The sequence below is a fragment of the Tamandua tetradactyla genome, chromosome 8, assembly GCF_023851605.1.
Source record: "Tamandua tetradactyla isolate mTamTet1 chromosome 8, mTamTet1.pri, whole genome shotgun sequence".
Lineage (NCBI taxonomy): Eukaryota > Metazoa > Chordata > Mammalia > Pilosa > Myrmecophagidae > Tamandua > Tamandua tetradactyla.
Window position 1 is genome coordinate 93,027,445 of NC_135334.1, and position 22,376 is coordinate 93,049,820.

General features: G+C 51.7%; 1 protein-coding gene across 7 annotated transcripts in view; it reads right to left on the bottom strand.

Moving 5' to 3' along the window:
• USH1C (USH1 protein network component harmonin) overlaps positions 1–22,376 on the bottom strand; it is a 46,008-nt gene that overhangs the window by 13,719 nt on the left and 9,913 nt on the right. For 3 of the 7 annotated variants that reach the window (XR_013156838.1, XM_077114144.1, XM_077114143.1), the window contains exons 2-14: positions 22,007–22,074; positions 20,526–20,669; positions 20,248–20,386; positions 16,321–16,429; positions 16,171–16,195; positions 15,905–15,962; positions 15,501–15,595; positions 14,150–14,234; positions 13,119–13,178; positions 12,950–13,006; positions 12,506–12,648; positions 11,488–11,553; positions 10,467–10,579 (exon numbers count right to left, since the gene is read on the bottom strand). Coding sequence is in view for 6 of the 7 variants with exons in the window: in XM_077114144.1 (XP_076970259.1) it covers positions 10,467–10,579; positions 11,488–11,553; positions 12,506–12,648; positions 12,950–13,006; positions 13,119–13,178; positions 14,150–14,234; positions 15,501–15,595; positions 15,905–15,962; positions 16,171–16,195; positions 16,321–16,429; positions 20,248–20,386; positions 20,526–20,669; positions 22,007–22,074 (1,162 nt within the window). In the remaining variant the exon portion in view is untranslated. Of the gene's footprint in view, positions 1–2,212; positions 2,366–4,303; positions 6,358–7,473; positions 7,548–10,454; positions 10,580–11,487; positions 11,554–12,505; positions 12,649–12,949; positions 13,007–13,118; positions 13,179–14,149; positions 14,235–15,500; positions 15,596–15,904; positions 15,963–16,170; positions 16,196–16,320; positions 16,430–20,247; positions 20,387–20,525; positions 20,670–22,006; positions 22,075–22,376 lie in introns of those variants that run through there. The other 4 variants (XM_077114145.1, XM_077114142.1, XM_077114141.1 and 1 more) reach the window with 4 other exon arrangements.

Consider the following 22,376-nt stretch of genomic DNA (forward strand, 5'->3'; position numbering starts at 1 on the left):
GGTGCGGGGACCTTGGAGGGTGGATTGGAGGGTGGAGGGTGGGGCATCACAGGCAAGGCAGAGGGAGTCTTTGGGGGGTAGTAGAATAAATCCAAGGGGATGTCATCTAGGTCAGTGGTGTGGAGGTGGAGCCCCCCTGCAAAGCGTTTCAGGGGTGGGACCAGGGGAGACACAGAAGGCAGGGGAGGCGGGAGTCCCGTGGTCATCTGGGGGGGTTGCAAGGAAGTTCTGTTATTGTCTACACCGGCCGGTGCTCCACTTCACAATATATCAGTACAGTGCTCGGCCTGGGTCTCCCTTGCTGTTGGAGACCCACCCCCCACAAACCAGAACCATGGGGAAATTCTCTGCCCTCTGGGTGCCCAGCTGAGCGCACACCAGGCAGGGGGTAGGTAGTGCCCAAGCCAGTAGGTTCCCATGTTGTGCCATATGTGAGTGATGAGTAAGGTCATCATGCCATTTCCCATATAAGCCATAAGACACTCGAAAATGAAAGGGGGCACTCTTATATTTAAGCCAGAACAAAAGGCCTAATTGGGACCATCTCAGCTGAGCTGGGACTTATGGTCACTCTGAAGATAAGCCCAGATAGACAGACATCCCTACCCTTCCCAAGAGAGGGATGAGGAGAGTAGGGGTGAGCCTGGAAGGTGGAATGGGCATTGGGTGTAGCTGGGGTGATGTTTGCAGAGCTCATCTTGCCTCAGCAGTTCCCCGGATGGGTCATTTTGAGGACATAGGAGGGTCTACATGGAAAAAAGAGTCCTGTTACCTCTGAAATTTCATTATCAGCAGAAGAGATCTGCTCAAGGCGCGTCTGACAGAGCCTTTCCACCCAATACTGAATCTTTTCTGATTCCTCAAGGTCTTCCCGCTCTGTCTCAGACACCTGGGACCCAGGATCAATGCAAAAAGGAGAGGGCAAAGGGCACACTTCAATCACACATGGACAGCAACAGCACGGAAACAGCTTTTAAAAATAAAACCATAATATTGCTAGGTGTGTCAACTATCTAGAAAAAGACCTGGGCTTGTTTTCCGTAGCCCCAGAGGAGAATGAACACGGGAGAGGAGAACGATGGTAGTTGTCAGGTTGACTTCAAGGAACTTGTAGGCAAAATCAGAGAAGTGGGGGGGATTAGCTGCCCTCAAGTTCACCATCAACCTGAGACTCTCATGATTCTCCAAGAATGGTCCTTTGGTAGCCTTCCAGCACAAACTAAGAATTTAACTTGACTCTTTCTTTCCCCCTCCAGGCTGCCTTGTCCTCAGAAGCACAAGTTCAATTTTACTTTTAATTTTATAGCTAATCTGTTCCTAATGCCAAACCTAATGCACTTCACATTTTCCAGAACTTCTCTGATTTTGTAATCTAATCATCTTGGCATTCAGATTCATGGGAACATTAAAGAGAAGCAGAACCAATAATTATCTCCAACAGCTAGAAACTTAAGGTCACCCAATTCCCCTAGGAAAGGGAAATTACTCATTCTGTAAGGCTGTCTTTGACATGCCTTGTCGGGGGTGAGGAGCTGCCTTAGATACATCCTTAGGCTGAAGTCTAGCCTCAGCTCCATCCTATATTGAGAGAAGCAGCCCCAGTGAGTGAGGGACTAGCCTTCGACTTATCACATGTGCCAAGGGATTAACTTCAGATCCACACCCTCAAAATCAAGCCAAGTTGGGGAAGCCTAGCCTTGGGTTCACACTCTGGGTAGGGGTACAGACAGACTCAGACCCAGACAGGCGGGTGCCAGGCTGAATTCGGATTTACAGTCTAGGCAGAGGGGGCAGCCTCAGACCTATATCCTGACCAGGGGGAACACCTCAGAGCCACAGGCAGGGTGGATGAGTCTGAGCTTGGACTCATACCACGGTGGGTGAGGTATTGGGGGGACAGGCTCAAACTGTGAGCCAGGTGGGTGGAGAGCTAACTGAAGACTATGACCCAGGCACACAGGCTAGCCGTAGTCCCTGAAGAAGGAGCCTAGGTCTCCATCCCAAACATGTCCCCTAAGCCAGAGGCTCATCTCAGATGACCTTGGGCAGGTGGAGTGTCTCATTCTCCAGACCTGAGAGGGGAAACAAGGCTCACCCCAGCTTCTGACTCGTTTGGAGAGAAGAACTCCAGCTAGTTCCCTAGAAGGATGGTGGGGGAACGCCCAAATTGTGTCCCAGAGATGCTCGCCTGGCCTGTGAGTAGGACACATACCTCCTGGGCCAGCCGGTTGATCTTCAGTTGCTTTTCCTTTTCCAGCATTTCCTCTTTCTCTTTGTAAAGCTTTTGTTCAAACTCCAGTTCCTTCTTATTCTTTCTCAACTCCTGAAGGCTGTCATACTTGGCTTTCTTCTTATCTTTTCCTTTCTGAGTAGTGGTGGCATTGTTATATGGCAATGGTTACAAGGTAGCATTGATGCTGGCACGGCACAGCAAACAGGGCATTCAGCCCTCAGACAACGCCAGGCAATCACTCCATGGTGAGCCCCTTCCCCAGCTCTGTCCCACCCCACTGGGCATGGAATTTCAGGTTTAAGACTGGCAGACTACTGCTGCCCACTATAGAGTGAGAGACATAATACTTTTGCCAGTTAGAAGAACTGGCATTAAGAACTGTTCATTAATTAGCTGTGTTACCTTTTTTTAAGTCACTCAACCTCTCTGGGCCAGAGTCACCTCATTTCCAAAATGGGGAAAATACCTCCTTCGTGGGCTTGCCATCCAGAATAAATGAAATAACATATACAAAAGAGCTTTGTGAATTGCAAAGTGCTATATAAATAAAAGGCATTGCTATTTATTTCCTAGTATCTGAGCACTTGCCTCCTCCAACATTTGGGGAGAAAGATATCTAATGCTCAGATACCAGAGATGCATCCTGGGAAGTTTGATGACTCTGAGAAAATTGGGAGATCTGACAAGCCTCATCTGCAAAGATCCTCTGTCCTGAGTTAGAGGAGATGAAAGCCAATCTCAGCTGGTAGCCCAGATTTTGGCTCTGATGCTTAAGCTCAAATTTTTTATCCTGAGGAATCCAAATCCACCATTCCCTCTTTACTGAGTATTAGCCAGAAACCACGGGGCTGGGAGCTGGACAGAAGGAGGAAGATAGCTTAACTGCTTACACGGGTGGTGAGGGTTCAAGAAGACTTGGAGAGGAAGATGAAGGGCAAACAGAGCTCCTTATTTTTCCTACTGGAATTGGAGCCACAAAGTCTACTTTCCTGGCTATTCTCCCATAGAGGTTGCAGGGAGTCCAGGGAGGGAAGAAGGAAAAGAATGAACATTTATATAGCCTGTGTGCCAAGAAATTTCCAGTGATGATCTCGTGGGTAGGTCTAATTATTTCCATTCTCTTGACGAGGGCACCTAGGCTCAGGGAGGTAAAGTCACTTGCCTAAGGTCAGACAGCTAGTTAAGTGATGATAACAAAATTTGGACCAGAGTCTGCCAGCTCCCACATGTTTTCCACTCTGACCTGATGAGGCAGCGAGCTGGGGGGAAACGGGGAGCACAGCAGGAGGGAGTGCCAATTCTCATCACACAGAGCACGGAGGACAGAGTTAGCACTCAGGAGAGGGGACAGCAGAAAAGAACCAACATGAAGAATTTCTGGAAGAAGGAGGAAACCTGTGTGTTCACTGAGCTCACCCCCAGCCCCCAACAAGCCTTTCTGGGGCCTGTTCTCGGATGTCCTGACCCATCTCAGCATACAGCTGAATTTTCCAGCAATGGACACACAACATTCATCTACAACTGGACGGGCTTGGTGGGTAGATATGGACCCCTGACTGACGTGTCCTGCTTCTCTTCCTACAGACAACCCTCACCTCTGGGTAATGTGTTTTGGGGAAGGCCACCTCTGGGATCCACCCCCCACCCCCACCCCCAGAGCATTCTGTGAGCCACATGAGAAGGTGGTTCTCATTGCCTCAGAGTTCTACCTGGTTCCTTGCCTACTCTGCTCACTGGACTCTCGGTTCAGTTGATAAAAGAATACCTGCCATCATGTTATAGGTTCAGACAGCAATTCCCCAAGAAGAGACTGAGACATTCCGCTTAACGGCAGCTTACTAGAATATGGACATAGCTTCCCATAGGGATGATTATGATAGGAACGGCTAGTCTGTCGGCTTAAATAAAACAGCAGTGCTAGGATTTTAGAGCCAGGGCTTTTGAGTGGGGCAGGGAGACAGTGGACAGTTACTGTCCTATCCCCAAGAGAGTAGCGCCTGCTTATAGTTGCAGGAGGGCACACTGCTCCATGGCGTGGCATGCTGATCTCATACAGCTCCCTCCCCCTCCCCCTCCCCCTCCCCCCATCCAGGTTCGTGAGTTGTGTGTGAACCTACCTTCCCCATCAGGCTGGTTTGCATTTACTCAAACAATTCTGGTGAAATGGCTCCTTCAGGCCCTGGCTTAGACTAATGGGGCCACAGGCCTGTAAGCCTTAAGCCCCTGAGGGATTTACAGCCAGGACAGGAATAGAAGACACTCAGTCTTTATCTTTTCAAATAAGGGGAATTTTGAAATTGATGATCTTGGCCTTGGGGACCCGGTTTCATTACCCGGACACTCGCTGTTCCTGCTGTCGGGAGCACACTTGTTAGGCCCACTCTGTCTCACATGGCCCAAGGGAAAATGATGATGGATTATCAGAGCTGGAATGAGGGACATGACTTTGTTTTCCTTTCAGCTGCCTGTTAAATTCATGGCAAATATTCCCTTTGGTGCAGACCGAGAGGAAAGGCAGATGGGGTAGCTATGTTCTTGCTTTTACCTAGAAGCAGTTTTCCCTCTTTTGGTAATGAAAATATAAAACAAAATACCAGCTTTTCTGGAATAACCAAAGTAATGAATGGGGAAAAACAATCCTGCCCCTTCACTGACAGTAATTTTCAAATGACATGATTTCTGGTGGGTAGAGGAGGGAAGAGACTCTAGTCTTTTGCGTTTACATAGTTATCAGTCTCTGAAAAGGATTTTACCTATCTCCTTTTACAAAATTTTCGAGTAAAATCTTGTGCATGTATGCATGTGTTGTGCATATCTTTTGTTTACTCTAATAGTTCTAGCAGTGTGTATATAGAGAAGAACTAAAAATCCAACCCAATGAGATGTCCTAAGCCATAGAATCAGCTTGTAAAACATAAAGGACAGGGCGGTGCGATGGTGGCTCAGTGGCTCAGTGGCAGAACTCTTGCCTGCCATGCTGGAGACCCGGGTTCAATTCCCGTTGCCTGCCCGTGTTTAAAAAACAAAAACAAGACGTAAAGGACAGTATTGCAAGACCAAGTCCTTACTGAGGCCTTCATAGTGTGGGGAGGAATCCCTTGAGGGGCTCTGTTCTAAGCTATTTCAGTGTCGTACAAATGGTGGTATGTGCTGCTACATAGAGAGGTTCACCTCTGGCAGGAAAAACATGGCTTTCTATTATCTTAACAGTACTGTGTTGGAGGAAGAGGTAGATTTCCTGGCACATCAGATATTCCCATTCCACAGGCAGAGAGAAGTCACATATCAGAGCATCAAAGTCTCCCTGCTGCCAGTGCTTTGGTTTCTGGACATCTTTCCAGAAACAGCCAGTTGATGATGTCTAAATCTGCCCATCCAGATGTGTGTTAATGCCTGATTTCCAAATGCCAAGTCATCATGAATGTCCAATCCACAGATATTAACAGCAGTGTTTACATAATCAAATGTCAAAACAATTTAGAAAGACAAAGGACAAGAGGGTTTTATGGGGCTTGGAAATACTGTAATAAGATTTAGAGAGAAAATGAAAGGCCCCAGAGACCAGAGGAGCAGCATTATTATGGGCACACGCAGAGATATTTCTAAGACAGGGTTGCCATTAGTGTGACCTTCCTCGTACCAACTTAAGGCCATAAATCCCCCTCCTTGGGGTTCAGTCTGCTTCTAGAACAGCCTCCATAACCTGCACAGTGTCCACCGACCCAGCTGTTTCTGTCTGACCCCATCCTCTGGTCTTGGCCTCTGATTCTATTTGACAAAGAAACAAAGCAGAAGCTTCCTGCCCTGCCCTGGGCCCCACCGTGGCTGGCACTGACAGGCAGCCAAGCCTGATGGTACTAAAGCAGGTCTCAGGCTTTACCTCGTCCCCATGATGCTCTGTACCAACGCCCTCCCACCTGACACAAGTTTGAGGCACACATGGGGTTAGCCCTCCAAGTGAGCATCCGGGTCACACGGCTTAGAGTTACGAGGAGAAGGAACAATGTTTGGGAAAGGCCAAACCCCACAGCAAACTCCAGCAGCAAACCAGCACGGCCGCCAGTCCCATCCTACCTTCCGGAGAGTCGGGAACTTGCCATCGTAACGATAAAACCACCCACAGGCTATAAGAACACAGAGAACAAAGCCATGAGGCGCGGTTCAGCTGGGCCAGGGCACCCGCGGGCAGCCAGCGGGAGTCCTGTTCCCAGGGACCGTGCGGCTTTGTGAGATAAAGCAGGGTATCGGCACATCAAACAGCAAAACTGCACCCTCTGGGCGATGCTCCTCTCACCTGTCCTCACCTGCGTTGCAAAGCAGACCTAAAACCACCTGAGAAAGGCCCCAATTCCCAGGTCCTGGGCCCTTCTCAGCTGCCTCTCCCCATGACGGGTTTCAGAAGCCAGTGCCAGAAAATCAAAGAGAAAGCCCCTTGTGGAAGGATGAGCTTTTCCAAATCACAGCCATAGTCCCCCAAAACAAAGCCTGATTGAAAGAGAACGAGGCCTCTCCTAACAGACTTCTGGTCCCTCAATCCAAGAAATGGCTCCAGACAAAAGGGAGCCTGGGTCTCTGCCTAGAACTGTTGTCACACCAAACAAAAGGGTCTTGTCTCATGGTGCAGGACAAGTCCTCTGCTTTCAGCACTGAAAGAGAAGGCAGTGGCCAGGGGTCAGCTCTTGGGAAGGGCAGCTCAGGCAGGAGCTCTGCCCCCAGAAAAGCCTATCGCCATCCAGGCCAGATAACCAAGGCACAAGCCCACTTCTTTTCCTTAGGCAACAACAGGATGGGCTAACACCCCTAAAGGGAAGCTCCCCTGGGACCAGGGGTGATGGCTTAAAATAATAACCCATCCATGACCTGTGGAATGCTGGAACGGATCCCGATGGCCCCTGCTGTGCTAACTAACTTCATCAGTTGCTGCATCTTGGGGATGTTTAGGGGACTCCAGGAAGAGGCCAGAGCAGCAGAGGAGAGGCTTGGGATTGGACGGTGTTTAAATATTTGAACCAGTGGTTCAGTAGTACGGGTGAGCATGGGCTGATTTATCAGGACTCACGAGTCCTGTCCTCAGGGTTTTGTGCGTAGTGCCTGAGCAAAACTGGGGCTCCTGAGAGCTTCCTGGATTCCAGCGGTCCCCACCATGCGCTGGGCCCCCAAGGCGTCTCTCACGGCTGTCCGGAGGAGGCAGGCAGGGCAAGCAAAGCAGCAAAGCCAGGGAGCAAAGCGGGGCCGCAAACCTGCTCTCCCTGCTCCTCTGTGCCTCCATCCGGGTCTTCTGTAGGCTCAAGCTTGGGCTCCACTCCCTGATCATCTATCCAGGAGAAGAGGAGGAAGCTGGTGAACTGAGAGGAACCTGGAAGACTGAGAGGGCGAAGGTGCTTCCTAGGTGCGTGGGGACCGTGGTCCAGGCTGGATTCTGATCCGTTTCCTCCAGAGGCAGGAACAGGAGCACAGAGTGAAGGTTTCTTGCTTTGGGATTGTACAGGCAGTGCTTTTAACCTTTGTAGCCTCAGTTTCTTTATCTGTAAAATGGGCTAACAGTAGGGGCCCTCAAACTGCAGGGCACTGGATAGAGAGCTAGGACGTCCATTGTGGAAGATGGGAATTTCTAAGAATTTGATGTTTGATGGTAAAGGCTTATAACGGAAGGATAGATCCTCCTGGCTTCCTCTAACCATCCTTGCCTCACAGCCCTAGTTCCCTGAAGATGTCTGAGCTGTGTGGAAGGCAGCTAGAGAGGTTGGGGAACCTGGGGAATGTGGAGATCCCAAAGGGTAAAAGGGAGCATTTATGGCTAGGAAGATGATTTTCATGTAATGTGGAGGGAATAGTGAACCATCCATTCCAGGGGCTTCCAGGACGGCTCTGACCCCTCTGGGATACTGGGGTTACTGTGTGGGTTTGCTTGGGGAGCTGAATTTTAATATTTCAAAAGCTCAGAAGCACTTTCCCATTGACCTATGAAAAAACTATACGTTAAGATCCTTTGCATTTTGGTTTGAACTATGTTTACTCAACATTGGAATGCTACTGCTCTCTCTCTAAAAAGAACTAGTTAATAAAACAATGGAGAAACAAATAATCAATAGATTGGTAGGAAAAAAGTTAATTTCTAAATCGTGGGGCCCATGATGGAGGAAGAAAGCTGGAAGTCTTTTGTTTAAACCTCTTCATCTCTGAAGACTTTCCAGCTCTGGAATCCTTAACACAGACCTCATACACCCCCTGCTGCCTCAGCTAAAGAAAGCTCTGCTAGGGTCCTCTGGGGGCCTCAAAGGCTCTGGGGAACGCTGGAGCTCCTGGTGGAACACAGGAAGCTGGGCCGAAGCAGCCGTGAGAGCCTGGGGGTGGGGGGGGCAGCGGTGGTGGGGAGGGCAGTCAGAACCACTGATGCCACGAGCGGCTTCCCTTTCCCAGCAACAGAGGTTCACACTCTCTCCTGTTTGTTCAGAAATGCAGGGCCCATCCCTCACAGGTACAGAAACTTAAGTCAGACATAACCTGCACCTAACCCGGTTCCAAAATTGAAGGAGGTGGGGACTGGCTGGGGCCTCGTCCTGTTTGCCCAACACAGCAGAGCCCATCCCAGCCCCGTGGGAACAGGGAAGAGACAAGAACTGAGCTGGTTCAGAGGCCTTCCTACAGCTCCTGACTTATCTCCAAGTTGAAACTAAATTATAGTGCATATGGAGATGGATGGCAGCAGCAGCTGCCCTAGCTCAGGCTGGCAGATTCCCTTCATCAACCCTGTGCTTAGAGGGGTTGCCTTAGCAAACATTTAACTTGAGCAAAGGAAAAATTCTTGCTCCTTTTATTCTAGAAGATTGATTTGGTTAGAAAACACCAAATAAATAGCTATCTAGCGAAAGGTTTTTATTTTCCATAGTTCCTGAGAGGATGCATTTGACGTGAAGCTGAGACCCAACTTCTAGGAAGGTACTTAATTGACGAGGATTACTTTCACAAGAAGCAATTAAAATCGATTTCTCTTCTTCTGAAGCTCTTATTTCACTCATAAGAGGAATTAACCACTCATCTAAAACACGGATTATTCACCAGGAATTTATCTCTGGCTACATCCTCAGCTAATACCGAATGTCCTGGGGGAGGCTGCTGAAAGCCTGCTTTGTCCTTCCCAAGGGACCATGAGATGACACTGCCGCTGCACCACCAGGAAGGAATGTGCTGGGAGTTGTTTGCCCGTCCCTATCCACAGCCCTGAACCTCTTCCTTGTTCCAAATGGCCTGTGCTGGCCACTGACTTCCCTCTAAGGTTTGAGTATGATCAAGAGTTGGGGACAGAGCTGCCCAGACCCCATTACTGGATCCCAAGCGGCTGCCAAACAGCGGAGACAGGGAACTTTGGTTCTTGGGTCCAGATTCACCTGATATCTGGAAGTTTCCAGATCATCTCAGCACAGTCAGCTGGGGTAGAGACTGCCCCATTATAAATCCAAACAGCTATAAATAGGAAGTAAAGGCCCAACCAGAAGTCTTGGATTTGTGATTCCATGGCCCCCAACTGCTTTGCTCCTGGATCCCCACCACTAGCTCCCTGAAGTAGGGGTGTGATTGAGACCCCTGCTTTATCCTGGATGTGTGAGCAGTCTCTTGAGAGACATCCTGGAAGTTAGGGTTGAGAGTAGGCAGACAGGGAGCAGTTGGTGGAGACCTGGACTGAAGCCGGAGATGGGAGCACAGGACAGGTGAAGAGAGGAGATGGTAAAGGCAGAGGGGACTCAGGCCCGACAGTAGTGCAGTCTCCAGACCACAGTTTGGTGCTGGGGCCCCATGGTCCTTGGAGGGGTGCGGCTGCAGTGTCCACACAAGGAGGTAGAGGATCCTTCAGGTAAGCTTTACCCATCAACACTGAACCACCAGGTTCTAATGTGAGCCCCTTATGCACCCCAGTCCCAATTCAGCACAAGGCAGGATGGAAACATGGCTCCCAATCAGATCATACTCCCAATAAACCAGTTCCACTGTTGCCACAGCACCCCATTCCCTCCCAGCAGCCAAAGGGCACCGGGAAGCAGCCACCTGCCTGAGTCTGTGCTGTGGGACAGAGACCGGCAGCTGGGTGAGGGGAGCAGTCCCCCAATACGAAGAGGGCAGACAGATGTCCTCCAACCCTGATGCCCCAGCATCTGTCTCCAGGCATGCCTACCTCCCCTAGGTCCCAGTGGGGAGCACCCACCCCCCAGCACACGGTACGTACACTTTGGCTTACGTAGTGGCATGGGGTGCACCTCGGCAGTGATGGTTTTGGGCAGGAGCAGCTGTTCCTTTGAGCCCCAGTCTTCTTCCCACTGCTGCTTCATCTTTTCTTCCTCCTCCACAATTCTGAAACAAGACCCCCACACGTGAGGATGGAACCCTCCCACTCTGAGGGCCCTGCAAGGGGAGCTGATGGTGGATGACCGCATTCACCCCTGACTCTGGGAATCCAGGGGGCCGGTGGTGGGTGGCTCTACCATGATAGGGCAGGAGGAGGTAGGCCTGGCTGTCCACAGGGTTCTTGGCCACCAGCTCACTATGTGACCATAGGTGAGTCACTCCCCCTCTCTTGGGGTTTAACTTCCTTCTCTCTAATACAAGGGACTTGACGTCTATAATTTAGTCAAGTTAACTAATCACTCCAACTCACTTTTCTCAGCTGTAAATAGGTTATTGGGACAGTTGACAGGTCCCAGTTGAAGGACTCTTTATCTCCTTCCATTCTTTCTCCTCCCCTCCCTCCTTCCCTCCTTTTTCCTTCCCTCCCTCCCCCTTGTTCCCTCCTTGCCTCTGTTTCTCGCTTTCCCCCTCCAACAATATATGCCTACTATATGTTAGACATGGTTCTAGCTGCTGGGATATGGCAGTGAATAAAATAAAGTCCATGGAGCTTGTATTCTGAATTGAGTGTGAATGCCACCCTGGCAGTGATGTAAAACTAGGTTCTAGTTACTCTAATATGATGGGCTTTACTAGGATTATGCAATGGCTTCAGATAGAGCTCGGACAAAAGAGCTTCCAGCTTCCTCTAAACAACAAAGTGAAGTTTGAGGAGAAAGAAGGTTCTCCTGGGCAGAGTTGGGACTTATGACCTCCAAGTAGGGTCTTGAAAGCAAACTTGACCTGGAGGTGACCTTTGGCTGGCCCCACCCAGGCTCCTGAACTTCATGCCTCTGTAACCTAGCTCCCCTGTGAGCACAATCACACCTGCACGCTGACACACGTGCACACACACGTGGAACACACACACTCACTGTTCCATCTCCTTCCGGTATCTCTCATTTTCCTCCGCTGCCTTCTGGGCAATTTCCTTTTTCCTTCTGAAACAGAAATGCAGATTGACATGTTTGAGTCTACATGAGAAAATTTAACTCTTCCCTATGGCCAATTCCTGATTTGAGAAAGGTTTGAAATGTTTTTTTCAGGGCTCCCTTCCAGGGATACCTGGACCAGACCTGGATACTGGGGAAGCCCTGCAGGGCCCTGTGCTCCTGTGTGCTTTCGTCTGAGCAGAGCAGTTACTGTGCCGCAGGAGGCTGGTCTGCATGCGGGCCAGGCCCCTCACACCCAACTCCAAGCACTTCAAGTGACTGGCCTTTAAGCCCAGTGGGCAGAGGTACTACCCGGAGGTCTTTGCCAAGCAGTTCTGGGGTGGGGAAGATGGGAAGATCTTTGGCTCCTTTTTTCTCCAAATACTTATTCTTCTCCTAGACTGTACTGGACTTGGATTTTGACAGTCATTTCTTATTTATACATTAGTTGCCCGATTTATTCTCTTAGTCGATCCTCTCAAGACCATTGGTGGGTCTTATCACCCACAGACAGGATGGTCTTGGGGGAAGTGCAAAACTCTCCAGCCAGACTGCCTGGGTCTGAATCCCAGCTCAGCCACGTGTGACTTTGTACACACAACTGGCTAGACCTCTCTGTAAAATAGAGCTAACACCCTCGATTCCCCAGGGCTCTTGTAGAAATTATATCAAGCAACATAAGCAAGACCCTAAATCAGGGCCAGTCCCATGGTGGGTACTTGACAAACGGTAGCTACTGCTGGCGGAGTCTTGGAACTCAGAGGGCTCTCCTTGGTGAGAGGGGAGAAGCCAGGTGGTCTGGAGGCAGGGGAATGGATAGGTTGACCTCCACTGAACCCATGAGATTGAAGGACAGGCCTTGGGTGGAGGGGTGAAGCAGGTTCAGGAGGCAGTGAGGAGGCAGCAGGGTGGGACCAGGCCTAGGGGGGTGGGGAGCAGCACCCTGCGGGGCCCCACTCACTGCCGCTCCATCTCCTGCTGCTCCTGGAGGATCTTGTTGGACTCCACTGCCAGCCGCTTCTGCACCAGAAGCTCCTGCCGCTGGAGCTCACGCTGCCGGGCCTCGGCCAGCCGCTCCCGGTCTGTCATGAACAGCTCCCGGCCCTGGGGAGGAGAAACAAGGAGAAGAGAGGCTCCCGTTCAGCCCAATGGGGCAACCTGGGCGTCACTGCCGCTGCCCTGGGGACCACAGTGCAGCCTGTCTTCTCAGCCCCGCGCCCGCCCCAGCCTCAGGCACTGCGGTTTGTGTCTGACCTACACATCTCCTCACTGGGAAGCCCCTCTGCTCTGTCAGACCCCCTGGTTCTTGCCGGGACTGTGGGGCAGAGCACCGGGGTCTGAGGAGCTGGGGGCCTGGAGGTGAGGCAGGGGTAACGAGGCCCCCAAAAGTTCATTCTGGACTCACAGCTCCGGCTACGATGGAGATGGTCAGGCTGCGGCTACTCTTGAGCACGTTCACGGCCTGCGGGACAAGCAGAGGGGCAGTGAGAGATCTGAGCCGTCCAGGCAGGGAGCAGCAGGGGGTGAGAAGTCGAGGGGGGTGATGAGAAGGAGGTGAAGACCCCACATCTCACCTCCTTGTGGTCCAGGTTGGAGAAGTCGATGCCATTGACCTCCACAATCTGGTCACCTGTCTGGTGGAGAAATCGAGAAGGGTGAGCTTGTTGGCACTACCTGTATACTCACTCAGGTGCAGGCAGGGGTCCCCCAGCGGGCCAGGGTCAGACATTGGGCCTTCACGTGGCTGCACCTCAACTCTTCCCCAGGAGCAGACCGGTTGGAAAGCTCTGATGGGGTTCTGGGAGGGGCCTCGGCTCACTCTGGAACTCTCTACTCCCCCCACCTCATACCTCTTTCATCAGCTGCCAAATATTATGCCATCCATCAGAGGTTTGTTTCTTTCTCTGAATTTATGACATTTGCTTTTTAAAATCTCAGTTTGTAGACACAGGAGCCTTTGGGTTTCTGATATAGCAGAGGCAACACTGAGTCATAACAGCAGTAGATAGAACAGCTAATATGCATTGAACACTTACTATGTGCCAGGCACAGTCCTAAGAACATGTATTAGTTCATCTAATCTATACAAGGAGCCTAAGGTGTTATTATTACCATGTTGCTAGGGAGGAAAGTGAAGCACAGAGACACGAAGTAACTGCCCAAAGTACAGGGAGGTTGAGAGGCCCGGCTCTGGCATCAGACCACTTAGGTTTGAATCCCAGCCCTACTGTACGAGGTACATAATCTTCAAAAAATCACATAAACTCCCTGTGTCTCAAGTTTCCTTGTCCCTAAAATGGGGATAACTCTAGTATCTAATTCTCATCGTTATTTTAAAGTTTAAGGGCTTAGAACAATGTCTGACCCAAGTAAGCACTCACTGAATGCCAACTCTGATTGCTATCACTCCATTCTAAGATCAGGGCCAAACTATCTCAGGGCTGGGGAAGGTGGTCAAAGGGCAACCCCTCCAGGAAGCCTTTCCCTGGGGGACAGGGAGGAGTCAGCAGCCAGCGACTGCAGAGAGAGGGCTGGATGGGGGGACGGGGAAGCGATCACCACCGGCCCCGCCGAGGCCTCCTGCGGCCGGCCCAGGGCCACCTACCTCCAGTCCCACCTCGGCAGACAGGGAGCCAGGCTTCACGTGGCTGATGAAGATTCCGGGTTTCTGGATGGGGCCACTGGAAATGCTGGGGGAGAGAGGGGAAAGGCGGTGAGGGGCTGCCTGCCGCTGCTCATCCCCTGCAGCGCGTGCTCATTCTTAGTGTGCTACCCACTCCTCCAGGGCTCCCGAGGGCCCACCCAGGGCCAGGTGCCCCGGCCCCTCAGGAAGCAGGCCAAGGCCTGGACTCAGTGCCCAAGGCCCTCCACGGTTCCCTCCTCAGCCTCATCTGAACTGCTGCCCTGGCCAAAGTCACAGCGAATTTCTTGTCATTTCCCCCTGCCCAGCCCCTCACCGAATACGCTGTATAGGCCGTCTTTTCTTTCTAGCAATTTCCTGTTCATTCTTTAAGATTCAAATGCGATCTCCTCTACAAGGTGTTCACCAAACCCTTTATCCCATCCCCAGGCGAAGCCAGCTGTTCCCTTCTCAGTGCTCCTACAGCACCAGCAGGGATGGCCCTCATTTTCATTCTCCAGACCCAAACCGCGGCAGACATCACAGCGGTTTTCCCCACCACACCTGGACACAGCCTCAGAAACCTTTCCCAGCGGCACCCCAGGCAGCCATCACATTACAGATGACACGGGAGAGGAAATCTATTTGTTGCCATCCAATGGAGAATGTGGCTCCAGTACAGCCCCTGTCACCCTTCACTGTAAACATTTCTCTGTTGGCTTCTCTATTGGGCTGTGATGTGGTAGAAAGAAGACCTTTTTCTTAATCGCTTACGCTTGGCACAAAGGTGTTCCAAATATGAACGAATGGAAATAGCCAACAATAACTTAAATAATACAGCTGGTATTTACCAACCGCTTACTGCCTGTCAGGCATTAAGCTTGGCGCTTTGCTTCTGGCATCCCATTCCTCCTGATAACAACTCTGTGATGTGGGTACTGGCATCCTCCATTATAGCGGGGGAAACTGAGGCTGACAGTGGCTAAGTAACTAGTTCTTGTGCACGCTCACAAGAACACCCTGGGACCTGTTTGGGGTCCCCTAGCTACCTCTTGAAGGAAGTCCACGAAATTACTAAGTGGGAAGGGAGGTGTAACAGAGCTGACGAGCTGAATGGACCACTCCTGCAGCGACTCAAGGGATCCCCAAAAGAAATGGTCCCACCTCTGGGCCTCAGTTTCCTCATATGTAAAATAGGGTCTGTTAGAGCTGCCCCTCTGGACCCCCAGAGCTGTTGTGAAGTTCAGAGGGAAAACCTGGCACCAAGGAGTGTCACCACTAGTGGATAAGTCACTTCTCAGAGGACGGTTGTCTCTGGGACCTGCTGGCCACCCACCTGCAGCCAAGGCCCCTGGAGCCCACCAGGCTGATGAAGACCTTCTTCTCTTTGTTTTCCTGACTCCCGAGGGAGCCCAGGCTGCCCTGCCTGCCCTGGAAGACAGACAGAAGCAGGGTCACTGGGTGTCCACATGCATGCAAGCGGCCCCTTGAGCTCACGAAGCTTTCAGGAGCTCATGAGACATTCAGGGCAAGCGCTGCTGCCCCCACACAGGCCTGGCTGCCATTCTGTCCCTATGGGGTAGAGGGTCTGCAAGCCGGGTCCAGCAGGGGCCCACGAACCCACACCAGCATTCTGGGTGTTGCCTTTGGCTCTCCCCGAGGGCACATCCCCAGAGCCAGCCCTCCGTCTCAGAGCAGCTGCCCACCCCCAGACTCCATCATAGGTGGCCTGGCTCTTACCCCAGACTCTGATACAAACTGATCCACATACTGCCATTTCAGGGGCTCATCAGGAGAGCTGACAGAAAGGGAAAACGTAAGGAGGGTTATGAGGGAGAGATGTCAGAGGCGCCAGAACTCTAATCCAGACCTGCCACACCAGAGGCCTCCAGCTGTCTCCGGCCCAGGAGATGTGCTGGCCTGGGGAAGGGGGCCAGCCCCCGGGGCTGACCCCAGGACCTTGAGTCCGTTGAGAAGAGGGCCTAGAGAGGATAGGTCCTGCTCACCTCTTCACAGGGATTAGGCCGATGTCTGGGGGAGAAAAGTACAGGGGTTAGGATGGCTCCTCTGCCCTCCTTCCTCTCTCAGGAGCTGGGTCTCCCAGCTGCCGAGCCCAGCCCACCTCACCTCCCCAGCCCTCTGGCCTCCTCACTCACGTCTCACTTTGATGGACACAGTCTTCTTGGTGCGGATGAGGTTGATGACCTCCTCATGGGTGCAGGAGGAGATGGAATAGCCATTGATGCGGACAATCTCGTCCCCTACCTTGGCCACAGACAGAGGGAACGAGCAGAGGTTGGGAGAGCACTGGGCAGCTGGGCAGGCCACCCCCAGGTGCTCTGGGCTTGCTTTCCAGGAAAGGGGGCATCCAGGAAAGGGAAGGATGCCCACGCCTCTCCCCAGAATAAACCGTGACTTGTGCTCTTGTGCCTTGTCATAATCAAACCACCCTCCATCAGCTGAAGGGTCCCAGGAGAGATGGCACTGCCAAGCAGTCTTCTGGTCCCATCTTGCAGATGGGAAAGCCAGGATGTGGGGTGAGGGACACAGCAAGTGGTTAGCTGAGCTAGGAGAGGAACTCAGGACTTTGAATTCTGCCTCTGGTGCCCCTTTGACCCCATGAGGGCACCATGGAATCCAGGCAAAGAGCGACCTTTCACCCAGCTTCTACCAGCCTTTTCCTGACCTTTGTCCCATCCTCCTTGGGAAGCAGGCTCCCCTGTCTCCATTCATCATTGACATTTGAGAGTGCTGGGGGGGAACTTCCATGGCTACCAGCCCAAGCCCACATCACCACCACACACAGGATCTCTTTTCTCCACTTTATGGAAACCTGATGAACATTTTAACTCGGACAGGGGCCCTGATCTCTGAACTCCTACTCTGGGGCAAGCAAAGAATGGAGAATGAGTGCAGAGGCTTTGGCATCAGATGTCCTAGTTCATATTCCTGCTTATTCTTATTAGCTTTGTGGCCTTGGGGAATTCTTTTGAGCATTCTGAACCTCGGTTTTCCTCATTAATAAAATGGGGAAAGAATGTGGTTGCTGTGAGAATTAAGTGAGATTGGGCACATAAAGGACTAACCCAGCCAATGCCTGGCACACAGTAAGCGCTCAACAAATAGTTGTTATTGTTATCATTAGCTTGGCCTGAGCTCTAAATACTCTACTCAGATCCCTTTACTCATGGCTAAGGCCACTGCAGATTGAGGGAAATTGGGGGTGGGGGTGGAGGGTGGCATGCAGGGGGCTGTGGGGTGAGGTCGCCCCTGCTGGACAAGGCATCTGGCTCCTGCAAGCCCTTGGCCCTGGGGACAAATTATGATGCTCATTTGATCACCGCATTGCTGGAAGGACCCTCAGAGATCAGCTGAGATCGAGGCCCAGAGAGGGGACGTTTTGCCCAGGGCCACACAGACAGTAGCTATAAAACAGGGACTGGATCCCTGATGCCTCTCTGCAATTAGGGGTCTTCACAGGCCATGAGCTGGGGGCTTGACTCAAACCACGAGTACTGCTCCTTTGGTGGCTGGGTGGCAAGGAGCATTTAGGGAATGCAGCTTGACTCCATGGGGGCTGGGTGGCCTTTTGGCCAATTTTCACCCTCTAAAACACCCCCACAGAGTTCCCATCTCGTTATATTGCCACCTGGACCACTTCCCTCCCATATCTGGACACAGACCCAGATTTTCTCAGGGACCAGACAAGAGAGGCGAAGGGTTCAAAAACCTGCAATGGGAAGGGGCTTGCTGAAGGACTCTCTAGGTTTCTGGGGATATCTAATGTAAGGACAGCAGAGCACACTCCGGCCACCATTAGCTTCTTTTACCAATTTTTACAACAACCCTGCAAAAGTCTGTGTCCCTATTGAGCAAACAAGGAAACTGAGGCTCAGAGAGGTGAAGTGACTTGCCCAAGGGCACCCAGCTTGCCAACGCAGTTGCTGGGATTTGCAGTCAGGTCTCCCTGATTCTACAGTCTTGTTTCTTGGGTGTCTGGAAGCAGAAAAGAAGGGCACCTTGCCAAACCTGGCTGCCATTTCCTGCATCCTGCCCTCTCTGGATCCTTGTCACCTGTCAGAGTCCTCAAGCCCCAAAGGAAAGGTAGGGGTTACTCTGTTCATTTTACAGCTGAAACAACTAAGGCAGGGAGAATTATTTGCTAGTTCTAAACTATACAGCAATTTGTGCAGCAGGGCAATGGGTGTAGGTTAAGATATGATACACTTGAAAAAGAGCAACACACACAGAGGGATGGAACACCAGAGCTGGGTCTCATTGGAGAGTCCAAGCTCCCTGCCTAGGGTCCAGATTAAAAGATCAGATCAAGGCAGGGCCTTGAGCCCAATCAGGTAGTATCTGAACCTGCCCCATCCCTGCTTCCAGAACCTTCTCCCAGCTGCCCTCAGTATGAGCTCTCCACAGAAACATGAATCCCCCCCGTCAGGTCAATAGATGCTGAACTTTTCCCCCCAAGCTCCTCTGAGTGAAGTTCCCTGCCTTGTCCCAAAAGAAAACGTGCCAGGACCCCAGTCGGAATGATTCCCACACAGCCCCCGGCTCAGGTTGCAGAATCAACTTTCCTCTCCCTCTGGTTCCCGCACGGATCCCTGCAAAAAGCCCTTTGTGCAAGGGCCACAGTGATACGAGGCTCAGAGGGACAGAGGCACAAAGGAGCGATGAGCCCGTGAGCCCATGAAAGGCTCGATAATTCATAAGCCTGAGAAACAGGCTGGAAGGTGAAACTCTACATTTCAGTAAAAAACCCTGATGCCCTCAATCACTGAGGCATGGTTGAGAAATGCTTGTCCTAGGAGAAGAGCTTGCCCTGAAAAAGAGAGGGCCTCTTGATGCCAAGAGAGGAGCTCGTTTTGCTTTTCCTCTGGCTGCATTTCTGGGCTGGAAAATGTGCCGCAGTGGAGGGGAATAATGAAGGGGCTGAAATTTCAGATGCTACCAGTGAGCCGTGAGACAGGGATTTAGAACAAAGCGATATCTGTCAGCTCTGTTTCCACTGCCCACTCCATGGTGTCTGGTGCCATTAGCGTACAGCCTTCTGGAGTCCCGCCTTGGCAGCTGGGATTGGGATGTTGATAACAATTGTGCTGGAAGCTCAGGGAGTTGGGGGGAGAGGGGGTGCTGGAAGGGGGCGGGAGGACCTCCTTTATCTGGACATACAAAAAACAGCTCTGAGCTCTGGGAGCAGCGAGACCTGGAGGTCTGCCCATCTCTGCTCTGAGGTGTGGGGACCCTAACGGAGTGCTGAAGAGAGACTTGGGCATGGCAGTCAGGGGACCTGGGTTCAAATCCCACCCCTGCCATTTTCTGGCTGTGTGACTCTAGCCAAATCCCGGAGCCTTTATTAATAATTCAGTCAAATGGGAAGGAAACACCGACCACATACAGTGAGACCTGGCTGTGAATTCGACCTGCCACATTAGAGAGTTTCATTCAATCACCCGCCCTCTGCTAACCTAACCAACACAGAGCACTTATGCGCCAGGCACTGTTACAAAAGCGGGTTACAGTTTTAATTCAACGGTTCCTCCTGACAATCTGATGAGGTAGGTGGTATTATCATCGTCCCCATTTAACAGATAAGGACACTGGGGTGCAGGGGTTAAGTAATTTCACCAAAGTTACAAAGCTAATGAATAGTAAAGCCAGACTGAATGTGAGCAGGCTGGCTCCAGAGGCTGTGCTCCTAAGCGCCACACTGCACTGTCCTTCCCTCTTTCCTTCTGGCGAGGATGTCCAGTGACTTTGGTGCCAGGACATAATCACATTCCTGTTTAGGGACCTAGAGGGGATGGGCGAAAACAGCAGCAGCCGCTGGGAGCACACAGAAGCCAGGTTTCCAGTTCGACTCAGGAAAATAGGCAACTGCCTGCAGTCTAATTTCTATGGGTCTGTGAAACCTGTCAGGATATGTCAGTCTCTTCCTCTTCCAAAGGCTCCGAAAAGCGGGGTGACCACATTATGACACAGCTCAGCCCATGAATGAGGAGGGGAGGCAGGAAGCGGAAAGCCTGCCCTCTGCCCTCTGCCCCCTGCCCTCTGCCCTGCAGAGTCTATGCGCTCACCTGGAGCCCAACGCTGTCTGCCTGACCGCCTTTGATGAGGTGGGAGATAAAGAGACCGCAGCCGAACTCGAGGCCCCCACGCACGCTGAGGCCGAGGCCTTCGGGGTGCAGGCGGTCCAGACGCACCTCTTTCAGCCTCCTGCCACAGAAGGAGAAGTCGGTCGGGGCCGAATTCAGACCTGGCCGCCAGCCCTGTCCTGTCCACTAGCGAGGGACCCTGTCCATCCCGGGGTGACCCCTCCCACCCCCTGCCTCGAGCCTCGTGGCCCCCTCCGCACCGAGAACGCTGGGGGGTCAGTTGGTCGTATTCCACCTGGTGCTTCAGCGGGATCAGGGGCCGGATGGCGTCAAACAGCGGCAGACGGCTGGGCTCGTTGATGACCAGCTTCAGGTCTCCCACCAGCACCACCACGTCCATGGTCCTGCAGAAACACGGGGGGCGCGTGGAGCCAAGCCCCTGGCTATGATCCCTGGGAGCCACGGTGCAGCTCCAGCCTAGAGCCTCACTGCTGGGCCTAGGTCTGGGAATCTCTGTTTGTCCTTGGAGTTTTGTTCTTTCGTGTATGTAGCACAAGGAAAAGCAGCAACAAGGGATTGTTAACCCAGTTTGCAGATGAAATGGAGCCAGGATTCAAACTTAGCTCTGCCTAGTTCTGAAGCTCAGGATCTCTGCAGAAGGCAAGCCTCTGTGTGAGACGTTGCCACCCCTCTCGTACCCTCACCTCCGCTTCTGATGCTAAGTTCTGTAAATTCTACACTTGCAATATCTCTCACTTCTTCACTCTGTTCAGACCCTTGATATCTCTGCCTGCTCATCTCCAGTTGCCTACTGACTAGCTCACTCTCATCTAATCTTTTCTAAATGTAAGTCACTCCATTTCTCAAACCCTTCCATGGTTCCCAAAGAGAGCAACAGAACGAAGTCTATTCTCCTTGGCAGGTTCAGGACCTTCCACGACCTGTCTCGGTGGAACTTCTCCAGTCTCTGTGTACTCCAAGTTCTATTCCCCTTGATCACTTATCGTTTCCCATTTGCACCCTGGACTTTCATGCCTCTACCCCTTTGCTCATGCTGATGCCACATCCTCGAATGCCCTTTGCTGATATTCCATCTATCAAAATCCTTATTTCTTGAAACCTAGCTCAAATCTTCCTGGTCCTTCCCTCCACAGTTGGAAGTGAAAATTCTGCAGCGTGTGGCTTCTAACTCTCCTGAGCAGTTGTTCCATTGTAACTTATATTAGACGTCTTGGCATATGTGGCATCTAAAGCACACCCCTCAAATGACTCAAGGAAAGAAAGAGCTTTCTTACCAATTTCTGAACCGGCATGGTGCCCAGAAAGTGACAAGAGCTCATTCATAAATGTATGGTGAATGCATCAAAAAGCAAGCGGGTGATTTTAGACCTCTGTCGCAGGGGCTGGGGCCGGCTTGCATGTTTTGTTCCATCTCAGAACTGACCACACTCTGCTGAACCTAACTGGCTGCTTGACAGTCTCTCCAATCAGATTGTGACAACCTGAACTAGGGATTGGAGACACACTTGTTTGAGCAAGACAAGCTCAAAGTCAAGCGCAATGTATTCACTGAGATGACTGAATGGTATGTCCATTTGATTCCCAGGGGCACTGAGAAGCTCAGTGCCTCCCTGAGTTGCCGAGGAAAAGACATCCTCTTGTCCCAGAACAACCCTTCCCAGGACGTCCTGAAGGCAGAGATACCCAGGGAGGTCCACGGGGCTGGACCCAGCACACTCACTGGTGGTACATCCGCAGCACGTCATAGAGATAGTCCTTCTCTGCATCATTTTCAATCAGAAAATCCACCTAGAAATCCAAGGGCAGAATTATAGCTCCAGGCTCAGCATCCCCATTCCAGCTCTCCCAGAAGGGACCTCCCCAGCATCTCCTCTTGGCTGGGGTTATGAGGAGAGGAGGGGAGTCATGCACCAGGCTGCCCCTCCAACTACAAAACCTCAGACCTATGCAGGCCACCCCAGTGTGGCCACAGGGGTGAGTTTGCACATCCAGATGTAGCCAGGCTAAGCCCCGTCCACAGATAGGATTACCAACACACACATAGGGATGCACACACATTTACACATATGTGAACTCCCACGTGACAGCAG